The sequence below is a fragment of the Pogoniulus pusillus genome, chromosome 27 (assembly GCF_015220805.1).
Source record: "Pogoniulus pusillus isolate bPogPus1 chromosome 27, bPogPus1.pri, whole genome shotgun sequence".
Taxonomy (NCBI): domain Eukaryota; kingdom Metazoa; phylum Chordata; class Aves; order Piciformes; family Lybiidae; genus Pogoniulus; species Pogoniulus pusillus.
The window spans coordinates 16,757,812-16,774,994 of NC_087290.1; the positions used below are offsets into that span (position 1 = coordinate 16,757,812).

Below are 17,183 nucleotides of genomic sequence, written 5' to 3' on the forward strand. Positions count from 1 at the left end.
CCAGGTTCATTGCATCTTACCTTCCAATTCAAAAGCTATTTGGAGCTGACCTACATACTGTCAGGAGCGCAAGCCTGCACCCAATGAAAGTGGCTGTACTACCTCTGGTCTCAGACTAGTTAATGTTACCACTTAGTATTACTAGTACATCTCCTACTGAAAAGTCCAGCTTGTTAGCTGGGATGCTTCTGCATCCATGTCATGACTAATCTACAGTGTAGATAAACTTCCCACAGACAAGAAAGATCTATTTAGATAGGAAATGTGAGCTCAGGTTTTCTCAGTGTCCAACTGACATAAACATTTTACAGGTTTTTTCAGAATCACAGAATGGTTTAGGTTGGAAGGGACCTCAAAGCTCAGCCAGTTCCAACCACCTGCCATAGGCAGGGACACCTCCCACTAGAACAGGTCACTCAAGGCCTCATCCAACCTGGCCTTGAATACCTCCAGAGAGGGAGCAGCCACAACCTCCCTGGGCAACCTATGCCAGTGTCTCACCACCCTCACTGCAAACTTCTTCCTAACATCTAGCTTAAATTTCCTCTCTGCCAGTTTAAACCTGTTACTCCTCATTCTTGTCAATAGTCCCTCCCCAGCCCTCCTGTAGCTGCCCTTCAGATATCAGAAGGCCACCATAAGGTCTCCTCGAAGCCTTCTCTTCTCCAGGCTGCGGAGCCCTAACTTCCTCAGCCTGTCCTCATAGCAGAGCTGCTGCAGCCCTCTCAGCATCTTTGTAATCTGCTCTGGACTTGCTCCAACAGTTCCATGTCCTACTTGTGTTGGGGCTCCAGAAATGCACACAGGACTGCAGGTGGGGTCTGAGGAGAGCAGAGCCAAGGGGCAGAGTCCCCTCCCTTGCCCTGCTGCCCACACTGCTCTTGCTGCAGCCCAGCACAGGGTTGCTGTCTGGGCTGCACTCACACTGCAGGCTCACGTTGAGCTTTTCATCACCCCAAACCCCCAGGTCCTTTTCCTCAGGGCTGCTCTCAGCCATTCTCCACCTAACCTGGATTTGTGCTTGGGATTGCATCGACCTCAGGTGCAGGACTTCACACTTCAATTAACTCTTAAATGTTCACATTCCTTCACAAAGCAGTACTCTGAGTCACACCACTCTATGTATGTAAACCCACAACATCCATTGTGCTAGAAGGTGAATATGTAAGAATGTGAAGTTTTAATTTCATTTTCTTCTTACATTTCCAGCCAACTCAGTCTCATTTATCCTTTGGGGCTCCTAAAGTCTAGAGATGCAACAATGCAGCAAGATAAACATCTTCCTGATATTAAAAGCTGAAGAACAAACACAAGCTTAGATTAGTTTTTTTCCTGAGCACCTGTGTCCTGGGTTGAGCCTTATGTCTTTAAGGACCATGGAGTACGAGCTCCAAGATGCCCAGAGTGGCCAGAAGTAGACAGGAAAATGTAATCCTGAGGTTATTTCACTCCCATAATTATTTTCTTACTTTAGGCTGAAAACCAGTTCTCTCCTTTCCTTCTGCTTCTTCATGGGGAGAGGCATCTTCTTATCTGCTAACAATGGAGGTGTATCACAGAATCACTGAACCTTAGAGGTCTGAGGGACCTCCAGAGATCACCGAGTCCAACCTCCCTACCAAAGCAGGATCCCCTAGGGTAGTCTGCATCCAGGTGGGTTTGGAAAGTCTCCAGAGAAGGAGACTCCACAACCTCTCTGGGCAGCCTGTTCCAGAGCTCTGTGACCCTTACAGTAAAGAAGTTTCTCCTCCTCTAGTGGTCTGGCTTTGTGTGATGAGATGACAAAAAAGTCAAGGACGGGCATACACAAGGCAGAAAATCACCTGGAGATGAGACCTCTATCAGACTGCTGCCCTGCTAGATTACTGAGCCTGTCTGACCAGCACTGGGAAATAGGAGTCAATCTCCCTATACCATCAAAACCAAATATCAAAGAACAAATTCCCAGTGCCTGAAAATATGTGAGCCTCTGATGAAAGGGTTTTGTGATCCGTGTCAGACATCTGCTGCAAAAGAGACACAGGGATGTTCTTCACAGCAAAAGCTTGAGGTAACTCAGCCTTAGGAACTCCTCACACCTCCCACGGAGCCTTCCTTGTAAAGTTGCTTGGTAATAACTGTAATTAATTTGCTTTTTATAACTATTTGAATTTTGATAAGTATTACCTTTCTGTTCACAAACAAGTTAGGTGTTATAAAAAGCAAAGCAAGTCTTACCTGGAATACTCTGTCTCCTCACAGACAATGCTCCATCAGGTGCCTTTGCCTGGTTTGCAGACTTTGTGTAAGGGCTCTCATCTAAATGGAAACAAGCAACACTTCCAGTTACTGGTTAAATATAATGTTAACTGAAACGTAGTTTTTACCCAAACCCTGTGTGGACTAGGATTGCAGAGCACAAGAGCTGCTGAGAGCAAGATGAGGATGGGTGCTTCTGAATGCTGACTCAATGCTCAATGTCACGTTTAAAGACAGTGACAAAGCTCTGAATAGCAGAGCTGAAAAGGAAGAGGTAAAAATCAAATCAGAGGCAACACTTAGTTGATGGCAGGCTTGAGATACAAAGGCCTCTTTAGCTTCAACATAATCACAGAAATTCCCTTTTGCGCATGTTAAGAAGCTTCACATGTCAAAGACTTGAGTGAGGAAGGTGCCATCATCCCTGTGCAGGAGTCAAAGGCTTCCAGAAGCTGTAAAGATGCATCCTCTTTCCTTTGGGATCTGTCAGTAGGTGGTTCCTTTCCTGACATAAGGACTGACTGGGGAAAACAGAGAGCTGTTGCCAAATAGACCAGGCACGTTCATGTCTGAAGAATGGAAGTGTAACAGTCTGTGTCTGTGTGGAACACCTACTGATGAGCCTCAGTGTATAAGAGAGCACTACGGTGGGGCGAGCAGAGGAGTCACCAAACAAAGGCAGCACCAGGCAGAAAGAGAGCCACTTTACATCCCTCTGAAGAATGATGGTAGGGAAAAAGAAAAATCTACAATACAGTGGCTTAAAAAAGGTCAAGCCACAGGCTCAGGAAAGAAATAAGAGAGAAGAAAGTATAGAATGGTTTAGGTTGGAGGGGACCTTCTGGAGAATGAGTTTCCTTTCAGCACTCTTGGCATTGTGAGCCTTCATCGCTGATTACACCATTTACATCTCACTAAAGTCTCAGAGTCCTTTAGAAACCTGCATCAAAGACAGCAGTCAGCTTTTGTACAGGTAAAACAAGGAGTTTGGTCAGCATAACGGCATTTAAAACCAGGTCTTGGAAAGAAGTGGCTGGAAGAGCTCGTTGGCTTTTAAAATAGCACCTCTGCAACCAACTCTGCTATTTTTATGCAGATGCACAAACAAAAAACCCTAAATGAACTAAGAAAACAAACTGAAAAAAGAAAAGGGCAAAGCATCATTTTACAGCCATGTGTCTTAAGGAGAGTGCACCAAGTAATTGGTTTTTTGTCTGCAGTAAAATGAACTCCCATTGCTTTGAGACTACCCTGTTAAAAGGACAAAGGTAACAGGCTTGACTGCAGTGTGCACTAGCACAAAGTGCAAGAAAATAAAGCTGGCAGCTACAGAAAGTACAGAGGCGTGGAAAAAAATTAACATAGATCCAGCTACACAATTTAAGAAACTTAGACATGCAAAGCTTGATTCTTCCACTTGAGGAAAAGTGGGAAAGCTGATGTTATTGGCTATGCAGAATATACATCCCCTCATTAAAGAAAGGGAAACCACAGTAAGAGTGAACTAGAGCTTCTGAAGCAAGGAGGAGTATCTGTTCTCTTTCATGGAAGAGGAACTGCTGAGCATGAACTCAAGACAAGGCTCTCTGAACAGCCTTGCCTAACACATCAATACCCAAAAGGTGGAGCTCATCAATAACACCTGGCTTACACATACACACACACACACACAGTATCACATCTCCCATCCATTATTACTTCTTTGCAGGTGCTGAATGTGACAGTAGATAGAGACACACATTTTGCTGTTAAAAAGGATGCAGGAACCATAACACAGTTTCTCAGGAGTCTGCTCACTTGGGATAGGACAAGGGGCAATGGATGGAAACTACAGCACAGGAAGCTCCACCTCAACATGACTGTAAGGGCAACAGAGCACTGGCACAGGCTGCCCAGAGAGGTTGTGGAGTCTCCTTCTCCGGAGCCTTTCCAGCCCTGTCTGGATGTGTTCCTGTGTGACCTGTGCTAGATTCTCTGGTGCTGCTGTGGCAGTGGGGTTGGACTCAAAGATCTCCAGAGATTGCTTCCAACCCCTAACATCCTGTGGTGCTGTGAACAGATGGTGATGACTTTGGGGCCCTATTTGAATGAGTGCCAACACCTATCAGAAAAATTGCTCCCAGTTTCCAGAACAAAACAGTCCTTTCCTAGTCTCCTGGACTTATTACATGTGAATTGTTTTCATCAGACTGGAGAGAGGGAAGAAAGGAAAGAAGGATTTCCACAACCAGACCTTTTTCATTGAATCTTTGTCACTGAACCAATAAATCAATCAGCTACTATCATAAATCTTGCTGGAGTACAATTTTCCCCCTGTGCTGGGAGCACCTGTGGTTATCCCAGGATTGGAATAAAAGACAAACAAATCTTTCTGTTTAAGAGCATCAATAAGGCAAAGGAAGTGCACACTCAAATTAATAAGGAGCTTGGGCAAAAAAGCTGACATAGCAACTGACAGATACTAAAGGCAGCACAGACTGCATTTATGAGCAAGCTACCATCATAATTTAATCATATTAACACTGCAAGACTTCCCAGGTATTTATATAGTTTAAATACTTATGCAATTGTGCTACATTTCTTAATCTCTGTATAGACCTTCACAGCAAGGAAAAAAAAAACCAAATTAAAGAGGCAAAATAAGTTGCTTCATAGACTTCTGAATCCCTATTAATGCAAAATACTCTCATTTATTATTGAGAAAGAACAATGAGCCACTGTATCATCAGCAGATTGAGAAGCTGTTTCCAGCACAGGAAGGAATTCTCTTTCAGTGACCATTAAACTGTAAAATCCCAGAGCAACACAACTAGAAGTCAATGTGAAGGATTCCCAAATGCAAAGAAAACAAATACAATCACAGAACATTAGAGGCTGGAAGGGGCTTCCAGAGATCATTGAGTCCAACCCCCCTGCCAAAAGCAGCATCACCCACGGTAGTCCAACACAGGAATGCACCCAGGTGGGTTTGGAAAGGCTCCAGAGAAGGAGACTCCACAATCTCTCTGGGCAGCCTGCTCCAGGGCCCTGGCACACTCACTGGAAAGAGTTTTCTCCTCATACTGAGAATCACAGAATGCCAGGGGCTGTAAGGGACCTCCAAAGCTCATCCAGTCCAAGCCCCCTACCAGAGCAGATCACAGACCTCTTCACTCAGCAGCTACAGGAAACAAGCCCTCTTGTACTGTTAACGGGTGTGAGCCATTTCTTGCCACACCTCTTTGCAGTTATGTGCTGTTTTCAGGCCAACTGGAATATTTTAATGAGAGAAATTAGGCTATTGGCTGTGCAAGGGAAATAAAGGTGATGTCTGTATTATGCATTTGTTCTGCTGGGACATACAAAAACAAGGACACAAAGATAAGTCAGTCTCTGCCTGAACCTGCATATTCTCAACTAATCATTCTGCTTCTAACCCCTCTTGCTGACCTCTTCCAGCTCACCCTGCATGTAAAGGAAATGCTGAGATAAGGGAGAGGGTGGGAAAGGGTGGAAGGAAGGAGGGGGATTGGTTGGGAGGCTTCTCAGGCAGTCTGGCTGCTCAGGGAGGGGGGTTGTATTTCTGTATTACTTTTAATTTGTACATAGCTGTAAATATTTGTAATATGTTGTATCTATATATGCTTGTAAATTGTGCAAAGCTATAAATGCAGCTTAATTCCTTCAATTCCAGCCAAATGAGTTTTGTCTGGGTGGATTCCTAACTTGGAGGGGGGGGGGGGGCAGGGGGACAGGTAACACCCAAACCACTACAAGTTTTTTGCCATTGTTTGCAGTTACCAAAGTGCAACAGAGATGATGATGCTCACTGCCTTAATTTACCTCCTTCCCAGCAGAACACAAAAATAATCTGGGAAGGAACATCTTGCAGATTACTAACATCTTAACCAGCAGAGCAAAATGGTCTTCCTGTGTTCTCCTTTCGCCTGTACTCAGGTAGCAGCAGCTCACATATCATCCTTTCAAAGCTCTGCACACAACTCTTCTAATTACAGACTGCAACGATAATGATCGACTGGACAAGCAAGCAGTCCTATTGCTTGCAGCTATCCCTGCAGGCTTATTGCCTTTATCTGTTGACTGTAAGGCAGATAAACAGCATTTAGCACTTTCCTGCCTATTTTTAACCTGGTAGCATGTCTGTCCTGTAACTGAATGATTCATCCTTTGAGATAGGAACCATGCTGAGGCCCGTTTATATTGTGTGCTGCTCTTACTATACGAGGAGGATCTCTGTCCAAGGCTGAAGGCTCACTACAGACTGTAACAAACCAACAGTAATGTAAGACCACAAAGATCATGCTCTGGACAATGTGTACTGTGCTAGTTTGAGGTTAGCTGGAATATGTTGGTGAGAAGAATTAGATACTAGGCTGTGAAAAGGAAACAATGGTGATGTTTACTTCACTCACAGGCTTGCTGAGATGTATAAAACCAAGAACAGAAACCTAGATCATAGAATCAACCAGGTTGGAAGAGACCTCCAAGCTCATCCAGTCCAACCTAGCACCCAGCCCTATCCAGTCAACTAGACCATGGCATCAAGTGCTTCATCCAGACTCTTCTTTAACACCTCCAGGCACAGTGACTCCACCACCTCCCTGGGCAGCCCATTCCAATGCCAATCACTCTCTCTGCCAACAACTTCCTCCTAACATCCAGCCTAGACCTCCCCTGGCACAACTTGAGACTGTGTCCCCTTGTTCTATTGCTGCTTGCCTGGCAGAAGAGACCAACCCCACCTGGTTACAGCCTCCCTTCAGGTAGTTGCAGACAGCAATGAGCTCTGCCCTGAGCCTCCTCTTCTGCAGGCTGCACACCCCCAGCTCCCTCAGCCTCTCCTCACAGGGCTGTGCTCCAGGCCCCTCAACAGCTTTGTCACCCTTCTCTGGACACCTTCCAGCACCTCAACATCTCTCTGCAATGGAGGAGCCCAGAACTGGACACAGCACTCAAGGTGTGGCCTGAGCAGTGCTGAGTACAGGGGCAAAATAACCTCCCTTGTCCTGCTGGCCACACTGCTCCTGAGCCAGGCCAGGATGCCATTGGCTCTCCTGGCCACCTGGGCACACTGCTGCCTCATCTTCAGCTACTCTCTCCCAGCACCCGCAGGTCCCTCTCTGCCTGGCTGCTCTCAGCCACTCTGTCCCCAGCCTGTAGTGCTGCTTGGGGTTGTTGTGGCCAAAGTGTAGAACCCTGCACTTGGCCTTGTTCAATCTCATTCCATTGGCCTGTCCACTCACCCAGCCTGTCCAGGTCCTCTGCAGGGCTCTCCTACCTTCCAACAGATCAACACCTGCTCCTAGTTTGGTGTCATCTGCAAAATTACTGATGCAGCACTCAATCCCCTCATCCAGATCATCAAAAAAGATATTGAACAGGACTGGGCCCAGCACTGATGCTTGGGGAACACCACTAGTGCCAGCTGCCAACTGGATGTGGCACCACTCACCACCACTCTCTGGGCCCGGCCTTCCAGCCAGTTCTTGACCCATATCAGAGTGGATAACACAGTCTGGCTCTCTGCTGCAGCTGGTGTCTGTACTTTTCTCCCTAAACTGCTTTCTGTGTAACTAATCCTTCTGCTTTCTAATCCCCATGGCCAATCCTCCAAACTCACCTTGCATGCAAGGCAAACTCTAGGATAAAGTAGAGGGGTGGAAAGAAGGTGGAAGGGTGGTTGGGAGCCCCTTCTGGGGACTCTGGTTTCTGGGAGGGCTGTTGTGTTTCTGTATTACCTTTACCTTGTGTGTTTCTGTCTATAGCTGTATGTATGTGCTGGGGGATGTCTAGGCTGGATGTGAGGAGGAAGTTGTTGGCAGAGAGAGTGATTGGCATTGGAATGGGCTGCCCAGGGAGGTGGTGGAGTCACCATCCCTGGAGGTGTTCAAGAAAAGACTGGATGAGGCACTTAGTGCCATGGTCTGGTTGGCTGGACAGGGCTGGGTGCTAGGTTGGACTGGATGATCTTGGAGGTCTCTTCCAACCTGTTTGATTCTATGATATTCTATGATATTTATGTACTGTAAATACTTGCTTGTATATTGTGCTAAGCTGTAAATACAAAGCTTCATTCCCTTAACTTCCATCTCGGGTCAGCCTAGTCTGGGTGATTTCATAAGGGGGGAGGGGCAGGTAACACCCAAACCATCACATGTGCAGATACACCTAAAGTACTTGGTGCTGTGGTAGCCAAATGACCATATGAAATCTTTAGGCATTTGCTGTGTTCAGTTTAACATCCTCTGAAGTGTACCAACCAGAGACACAGAAGAGGCAACAGCAGGCAAGCCTGAAGACACTTCCTCAACAGGCAAGTCTGGGCGTTCAGCGTCTCGGGGGGCTAATGGCCACTGAGCCATCTGCACGTCTCCTGGCTGTGAAAGCTGCTGACACAATGGGGGGGTTCACAGATGAGGTAAAGCCTAAGAGCACTTCCTTTTCCAAGTCTGCACAATGAGCTCGAAGATGTTTCCTTCACTCCTGCTGCTGCATGTCCAGGTGCTAACCACTGAACCCAGTAAAGCTGTTCAAACCCAGAGCAGCACCAGGTGGTCACAGAAGGCGACTCAGTACAACTACATCCTACCAGGTATGAAGGGGAAGCTTTTCCCCACTGACAACAGCTACTGAACAACTCAGCAGCTGCCATTTTGGCCCTTCTGTATGAAATGTGAGGATCTTTCAGTGTCATATCCTGCCTCTCCTACACTGCAGCTCATTCTCAGCTCTACACCACCACTCACACCTGCTTCTCCTCTGCAAAACCTGCATTCCTCTGGGAGCAGGAGAAATAATGTGGCACCAAATTTGTAACTGAGGCATTTCAAATGCAGGGGAATTTTTTTTAATATTGAGGAGCTTGGAAGCTATATTAAATTTTTTTTTGACTGTAGATATGAGAGCATTATGAGGGAGAACAGTCTTCATCTTTCAGTTTTTCATTTTCACTCTCAAACAACTTGCTTATGTTTTATGACAGGATGAGCTATTCCTTAGTCTTGGGAGAGTTGAATTTAAAGCTTCTTAGAGTTTGATCATGCAGCTGCTAAGTAAACTTCAGGACTAGAGCAAGAGAAATCTGAGGTGTCCCTCAAACATTCCCCACTGTGAAGCACCTCCAACTGCTGTGAGCACTAAGACTCCCCAAGGAAGCAGACCACATCTTCAGCTGACTACACTTTCAGCTGCCTCAGAGCACAGAGGGAGTAAGACTGCACATATCATTGCTCACACCGTTAGGAACAGCACACACCTCAGATTACCTGGGCAGAGGTAGAGGATGACAACACAGTAAGATGGCAAAGGGATGATTAAAGCTGAGAACATTCCCAAGACTACTTTCTCAAAAACCAAAAGCACCAGGGTCACAGTCATTACCTCAGGAATTCCTATCTCTGCATTATCCCATTCAGAAATCGGCCACTCCTACACTTCGTAAGTGGAGGGACAGGGATCTACTTGAAAGAGTTCAATGGAGGGCTGCAAAGATGATGAAGGGGCTGGAGCAGTGCCCTGTGAGGAGAGGCTGAGGGACCTGGGGCTGTTTGGTCTGCTGAAGAAGACTTAGAGGGGATCTAATCAATGCTTGTAACTAGATGAGGGCTGGGGGTCAGGAGGGAGGGGACAAAATCTTAGTTGTGCCCTGGGATAGGACAAGCAATGGATCTAAATAGCTGAGGGCTCTGAGTCAGGAAGAAAGGGACAGGGACAGCCTCAGCTCACTTGTGCCCTGCCATAGGACAAGGGGCAGTGGATGTAAAGTAGAGCACAGGAAGTTGCACCTCAACATGAGGAAGAACTTCTTGAGTGTGAGGTTGACAGAGCCCTGGCACAGGCTGCCCAGAGAGGCTGTGGAGTCTCCTTCTCTGGAGCCTTTCCAGTCCTGGCTGGATGTGCTCCTGTGTGACCTGCACTGGATTCCCTGCTCCTGCTCTGGCAGGGGGGTTGGACTCAATGATCCCTGGAAGTCCCTTCCAATACCTATCATCCTGTGATCCCATGAGATAGTGGAGAACATTTTTCATTAGAAGTGACAAACCATGAATCCTCTCAGTAGAGCACAAACCACCACAGGTTCTCATACTTCCCAGAGCTGAATTTTATCTGTAATGCTGAGCTTCATGCCAGTTACCTAAAACCATCTCTTTTGGCACAGTCTCATAGCAGTGACTGCAAATTCCGAGCTACAGCATTCTCAGTTATTCCTGTGGCTTTCAGCTGGAGGGTTTCACGGATGTAAACACACACCCACTGATGTGCTGTGAAGTTGAGGAGGGCTTACACAGTCTCAGTACAACTTACAGGACCACTTCTGCCATGCCTTACTGCTCTAAAAAGCTCAGACCTTTCTGCTAAAGATCTTCCACTCTGGAAGAAAGCTAAAATATTACTCAAGGAAGGACTCAAATCTGAGTCTCATGGTCACAGATGAGTACCCAAACTCCCAGTTGCACAATCACTCAGTCTTGCTTGCTTGCTCTGACTAACATCTGAGGTGTGTCATACAAAGTAAACCAGATTGAAGCTATCTCCCTTACAATCAGTTCCAAATGCTGCCCCAGATGGGGCAGAATCTTAACTCAGGATTCCCTGGGCACCCCTGCCAGCAGCCCAGCCACTCAACAGTCCTCAGGGCCACTTTGGAAAAATGTCCCTTATCCCATGCAGGCTCACCTCCTGAATTCCAAGTCTTTGCTTCTGGTAAAAACAAATCAACACTCTGGAAAATGTAATTTTCAGGTTGATCATAGAATCAACCAGGTTGGAAGAGACCTCCAAGCTCATCCAGTCCAACCTAGCACCCAGCCCTATCCAGTCAACTAGACCATGGCATCAAGTGCTTCATCCAGACTTTTCTTGAACACCTCCAGGGATGGTGCCTCCACCGCCTCCCTGGGCAGCCCATTCCAATGGCAAATCACCCTCTCTGTGAAGAACTTCCTCCTGACATCCATTGTGAAGGCAGTTGAAGCTTGGCTATCACACTGCTCTACAGCTTCCAGGTGAGAAGACTTCTGCTACAGGCAATGAACAAATCTTTTTCCCTGAACTTAAAGATCAAATAATTCTGAATGAGAACTGGCTGAACAACTCTGAATATTCACACAATAATCCAATCAATACAACCAGTAGTAGTCACAGTCAGTAGAAAGACACCAATAACAGCTGTAAATGTGAGAATACAACTACCCAGATTTTTTCTTCATTCTTTTTTAATTATTAAAACTTATGAAAGTAAATGGAAGTTTTAAAACTCTGACAAGCTTTACAACTGGATTACTAACATACTTGAATCAATAAATCACATTGAAATTAGCTGGGAAGCAGTGAATAGTGGGAATCTTATTTTTGTTGGCACAAATGCTTTGAACCCAGCTTAACTTTTATCCTTAGAACTGCTAGTGACAATAATCACAGCATCACTGAACTTTAGAGGTTGGAAGAGACCTCCAGAGGTCATCCAGTCCAACCCCCCTGCTAAGCCAGGAGCATCTAGGGCAGTCTGCACAGGAATGCATTCAGGTGGGTTTGGAAAGTCTCAAGAGAAAGAGACTCCACAACCTCTCTGGGTAGCTTGCTCCTGGGCTCTGGCACCCCCACTTACTGTAAAGAGGTTTCTCCTCATGTTCCAGTTTGTTTCTACTCTGTTCCAGTTTGTATCCATTGCTCCTTAGCTTATTGCTGCTGATGACTGAAAAGAGCTTGGCGCCCTCCACTTGACACCCACCCCTCAGCTATTTGTACACATTGCTCAGATCCCTTCTCAGCCTCCTCTTCTCCAGACTAAACAGCCCCAGGGCTCTCAGTCTCTCTTAGAAGGGGGCATGCTCAAGTCCCCAAATCATTCTGGTGGCTCTAATGAAAATAAGAAGTCTCAGAGCATGTGCTTTTTCTGGGAGAGGAAGAGGTTTTCAAAGGTGTTTTAAAGCTCTGCTTTTAAATAACACGAAAGCCTAGAGCAAAGTAATATCTTGGAACACTCACAGTTGCCACAATGTCACCACAGCTTCCATCAGAGTGTAATGGACTATAAACAGTTGAGAAAAGAGACAAAATTGAGTTAAGCTCTTTCAGCAGATGTATAATGCAGAGAATATGAATGTATATGCATGTGCTAGTTTCAAGCAGGCTACGTTTTGGTGAGAAGAACTGGATTGCAGGCTGTGAAAGGAAAACAAGGGTGATGTCTGCTGCACTCATAGGCTTGCTGAGATGTATAGGAACAAGAAATAAAACCACAGATAACCACTCTTGCTCGGGCTGCTGGCTGAGCTGCATCTTACTCTCTAACCTCACCCTCCATTTTGGACTAATGCACTTTGCTTCCTAACCCCCTGGCCGAACCTCCATTCTTCCCTGGGACTGGGGTAAGGTTGAGAGGGGTAGGGGGATGGTAAAGATGTGTTTGAGAGTCCCTCCTGGGGACTCAGGTTTCTGGGAGGGCTGTTGTGTTTCTGTATTACCTTTTACCTTATATATTTCTCTCTATAACTGTATATACTGTAAACATCTGCTTGTATATTTTGCTAGCTGTAAATATAAGCTGCATTCATTTCCAGAGCTGGCTGAGTCTAGTCTGGGTGATTTCTAAAGTGTGTGGGGGGGGGGGAGGAGAGGCAGGGAACACCCAAACCATCACAGTGCATCAGCAAGCAACAAAAGGCCAAGGATTTGCTGTGCTCATATGCCAACCCTCTCGGTCTTGTTATGGGAGCTCCAGCCATGAGAGGCAGCATTAATTTCTCCTACTGCTGCAGAGGAATAACAATTCTTCTGAGTTTCTTTTAGAGCTAAGGCTTCAATCACTTGCAATGAAACTTCATTTGTGAAATGGCAAATGCTGCTCTTCCAAGTAGTGCTTGGAAATGTCTGAAGCTTCCTAAGAGCTGCATGCCAAACAGTCATTAATGAACTCAGCTCCAAGGAGGACAAACAGGAATGTATTTAATCTTAATCCTTTCTTATTAAACTCTCTGCTCACTGCTCTCCAGCAGTCTTTATTAAGCAAACAGAAAGTTTCAAACACTTCCATAAGTAACATTTGTTGGGGGATGTGTGTCTGTGTGCTTGACATGGGACAAGCTGCAGAGGTGGGCCCAACTCAACCTGATGAAGTTCAACAAGACCAAGTGCAAGGTCCTGCATCTGAGTTGAGGCAATCCCAAGCACCAATACAGAGTGGCTTGAGAGCAGCCCTGAGGAGAGGGGTGCTGGTGGACAAGAAGCTCAGTATAAGCCAGCAGTGTGCTCTTGCAGCCCAGAAAGCCAAGCACAGCCTGGGCTGCATCAAGAGAAGTGTAGGCAGCAGGGCAAGGGAAGTGATGCTACCCCTCTACTCTGCACTGGTGAGACCCCACCTGGAGTACTGCATCCAGTTCTGGAGCCATTATTACAAGAGGGCTATGGATGTGCTGGAAGGTGTCCAGAGAAGGGCCACGAGGGTGATCAGAGGGCTGGAGCTGCTCTGCTGTGAGGAGAGACTGAGGCAGTTGGGGCTGTTTGGTCTGGAGAGAAGACTCCGAGGTGACCTTACTGTGGTCTTTCAGTATCTGAGGGGGCCTACAAGAAAGCTGTGGAGGGACTTTTTAGGCTGTCAGGTAGTGATAGGACTGTGGGGAATGGAACCAAGCTAGAAATGGGTAGATTCAGACTGGATGTTAGGAAGAAGTTCTTCACCATGAGGGTGGTGAGACCCTGGAACAGGTTGCCTGAGGAGGTGGTGGAAGCTTCATCCCTCGAAATGTTTAAGGCCAGGCTGGATGGGGCTTTAGACAGCCTCATCTAGTGTGAGGTGTCCCTGCCCATGGCAGGGGGGTTGGAACTAGATGTTCCTTTTGGTCCCTTCCAACCCTGACTGATTCTATGATTCTATTCTATGGAAGAACTATGAGAAGAGCTAGAATAGCTCCTCTGGAAGCTTTCTTTTCCCATGTTTAGCAGCCATGTTCTCTGGTTTTCTTAGAAACTTAATTTTAACAGTTATAGAATGCCCTGAGTAACTGTGCTGTCTCTCTAAAGTGAAAAGGTATTCAAATTTATTATACTTTATGCAAATTTGCCCCCTTTAATTCTATGGTTACTTATTACAGTAGCTGCTCAGTTTTAATCCAGGAGCAAAAGAAGTAGGGTACTCTAGGTATGCCTAAACACAAATCCATTTCTTACTTACAGAACCTGAGGAAGTTTGACCCTTTGAAAAATGGTCTGAATATGCTCCCAGCCTACTTGTGCAAAGTTAATTTCCTGTGCCTGTGCTTTGGCACCTGAATGGAAATGTTTGGTTTCCTGAGAGGCTAAGAATGCTGATCTCCTCCCAAAGCTGTTTTGCTCACAAAATTCAGCATCTTCAAGACCATCTAAACCAGGCAGGATCTGCAGGAAAGTGAAGATATGTCTCAAGAGATATTAGCATATGGTGAAATTCCCTTCAGTGGATTATCTGCTGAAGAAGTAATCTTGTTTAAATAATGCCCCAACCACAAGCTACTTCAGATCTGATAAATAAGTCTTTTTGTTTATACAGCATCAAGCATTTGGTAAGGGATTAAAATTGAATGCCATAAACCAGAATCATTACTGAATCTTTACATTATTATAGGATTCAAAGTGAGATTCACTCTTCCGTCCTGAGCTCTGGTTTCTCATTTCTGGAAATAATACAACCACCACATAAATGAAATGTATGAGGTATTACCAGACCAGCTGCAAAGTGAGGACACTGAAGAAGCTAAAAGAAACTGAGCATCTGCCTATGAGATAATTTGGGATTCTTCTGTATGTACCAACACTGCAGAAAAACTTAGCCTCGAGGATGAGGCTATAAAACTCATTTAAAAGGAGATTTCTAAGTGACACAGATCTCACTGAGAGGAAACATTTCCAGATAATCAAGCTGCAGTTTTTATTCTGAACATCCATTGCTTGTTAAGAGCTGCTTCTTATGCCATAGGAAGGTCTTACTGTCTGCTGTGCAGGTATGTTTGCATTGCCCTGATGTACTGTTGGATGCTGGCGTTGTGTGAAGGGGCCATAAAAAGTGCTTTTTGGAAAAAGGAAAAAAAAACCACAGAAATTTGGTTTCTTCATGAAGTTCTAATAATTGAGAATTCCATTACAGTGTTTAACATTGCTAAAAGCTAAATCAGCTGCCCTCAACAATATTTGAGTCAAGTTTGATAGAGAAACACCAGTGTCGAGATGGTAAAAGCTCCAAGAAGGCTTCCAGAAAAGGGAGTTGAACAGAGGAGCAAGGCCTGATGCAAAGCAGTGGCTAAGCACCAAAAACTAGACAGCAGCAATGCTACACTTCATGAAAAAAACAATCATAGAATGTCAGGGGCTGGAAGGGACCTTCAAAGCTCAGCCAGTCCAACCCTCCTGCCAGAGCAGGATCATCTAGAGCAGATCACACAGGAACACATCCAGGCAGCTCTTGAATATCCCCAGACAGGGAGAGCCCACACATTTATGAAGAGATATTTACTTCAAAAAATACATTAATGGCATTAATATTACCATTTATTCTCTATCCTTGGTTCAGCTACCCCTTCCAGATAGATTTTTGCCAGGCTAGGAAAACAGCAATAGGTGATGAGGGGGAAAAAGGTCAAGCCATATCCCATGGCTCCCTCAAGCTAAGTCATCATGTTCCTGATTACTGTGGCCCCCCTTCAGACAAAAAGCAGCTTTCTGGTGGACAGTATTTCACTGTATATTAACAAATGATATGTGGTATGATTTGCTGTTACTGTGTGGTTAAAATGCAAGAGGAGAAATATACACTGGCCATTGGAGCTGTGCAGATACTTCATGGCACCTCCACTGTACCAGATCACAGAAACATGCAGGCTGGCAAAGCCTCTCAGCATCACCAAGTCCAACCTAGAACCCTACTCTACAAGACTCACTTTAAACCATATCCACATCCAAACCACCCTTAAACACATCCAGGCTGGGTGACTCCAGCACCTCCAGCTCATTCCAGTCCCTGACCACTCTTCTGTGAAAAACTTTTTCCTAATACCCAATCTAAACCTCCCCAGTCTCAGCTTGAGGCCATTCTCCCTTGTTCTGTCTCCAACTACCTGTGAGAAGGGACCAGCTCCAGCCTGTCCACAATGTCTCTTCAGGTAGCTGTAGACAGAAAGCCTTCAGATAGATTTAGCAGCAGCTTTGTTGGGCTTCAACTGTTCCTGTATTTTCCAGCCCAACCTTGGTGGAGGTTTTCCCTGCAGTCTGGCTGCTTGAAAACTAAAAAGTGGAAACTGCTGTTGGATTTTAAAGCCTTCTGATTTTTTCATTGGGGAAATAAAATTATGTATGCCCCAATCTCATTAGTGTCTATATATATATTCATATAGATATATGAACAATAATCTCCTAGGAGTACTCACGAAGAAGATACCAACCATCTCCTATTTGTGCAGATGACAATGCAAAGCAGATCAGGAATATCTGCCCAGGCTGCTAGCATTACAGCTGACAGGGACTGAGGGGAGAGAGCATATCAACCAGGAACCTTTCTACTGCATACCAGGGAAAAGCAGAAGCTAGTTGCATGCGTGCTGGAGGAAAGCAATGATAAAGGTTAAGAGCTGAAATAGTGAGACTGCCACTTAAGCTGCTTAAAAAGCAAGTAAAATATGTTCAGTTGTTTAGAAAACAGAAGTTCAGACTTCTTCAGGAAATTAAGGGTAAGCAAAGTCACAACACAAAGACAAGGAGTTAGGAATGGTAATTTTTTCTTGAGGTTAGTTACCTCACTTCCATCCCAGCGCTGTGCTAATGCTATCTAGAGTAAATTGCATCATGCATTTCACTGCCTACTTGTGTCTGGAAGTGTCTCTGCTAATGACATCCCCATTGCTTTCCTTTGGAAGCTGTTCCACGGGATGCATCAGATCTCACAGCTGGAAAACAGCTCCCTCCATCAGTCTACTATT

The 17,183-nt window shown here is 45.5% G+C and overlaps 1 protein-coding gene across 14 annotated transcripts in view; it reads right to left on the reverse strand.

Annotated features, from left to right (window-relative positions):
• The window catches only part of GRIP1 (glutamate receptor interacting protein 1), a 358,558-nt gene that overhangs the window by 113,051 nt on the left and 228,324 nt on the right, over window positions 1-17,183 (reverse strand). For all 14 annotated transcript variants that reach the window (XM_064166286.1, XM_064166284.1, XM_064166290.1 and 11 more), the window contains exon 2: window positions 2,218-2,298. In XM_064166286.1, coding sequence (XP_064022356.1) covers window positions 2,218-2,298 — 81 coding nt within the window. The remainder of the gene's footprint in view (window positions 1-2,217; window positions 2,299-17,183) is intronic.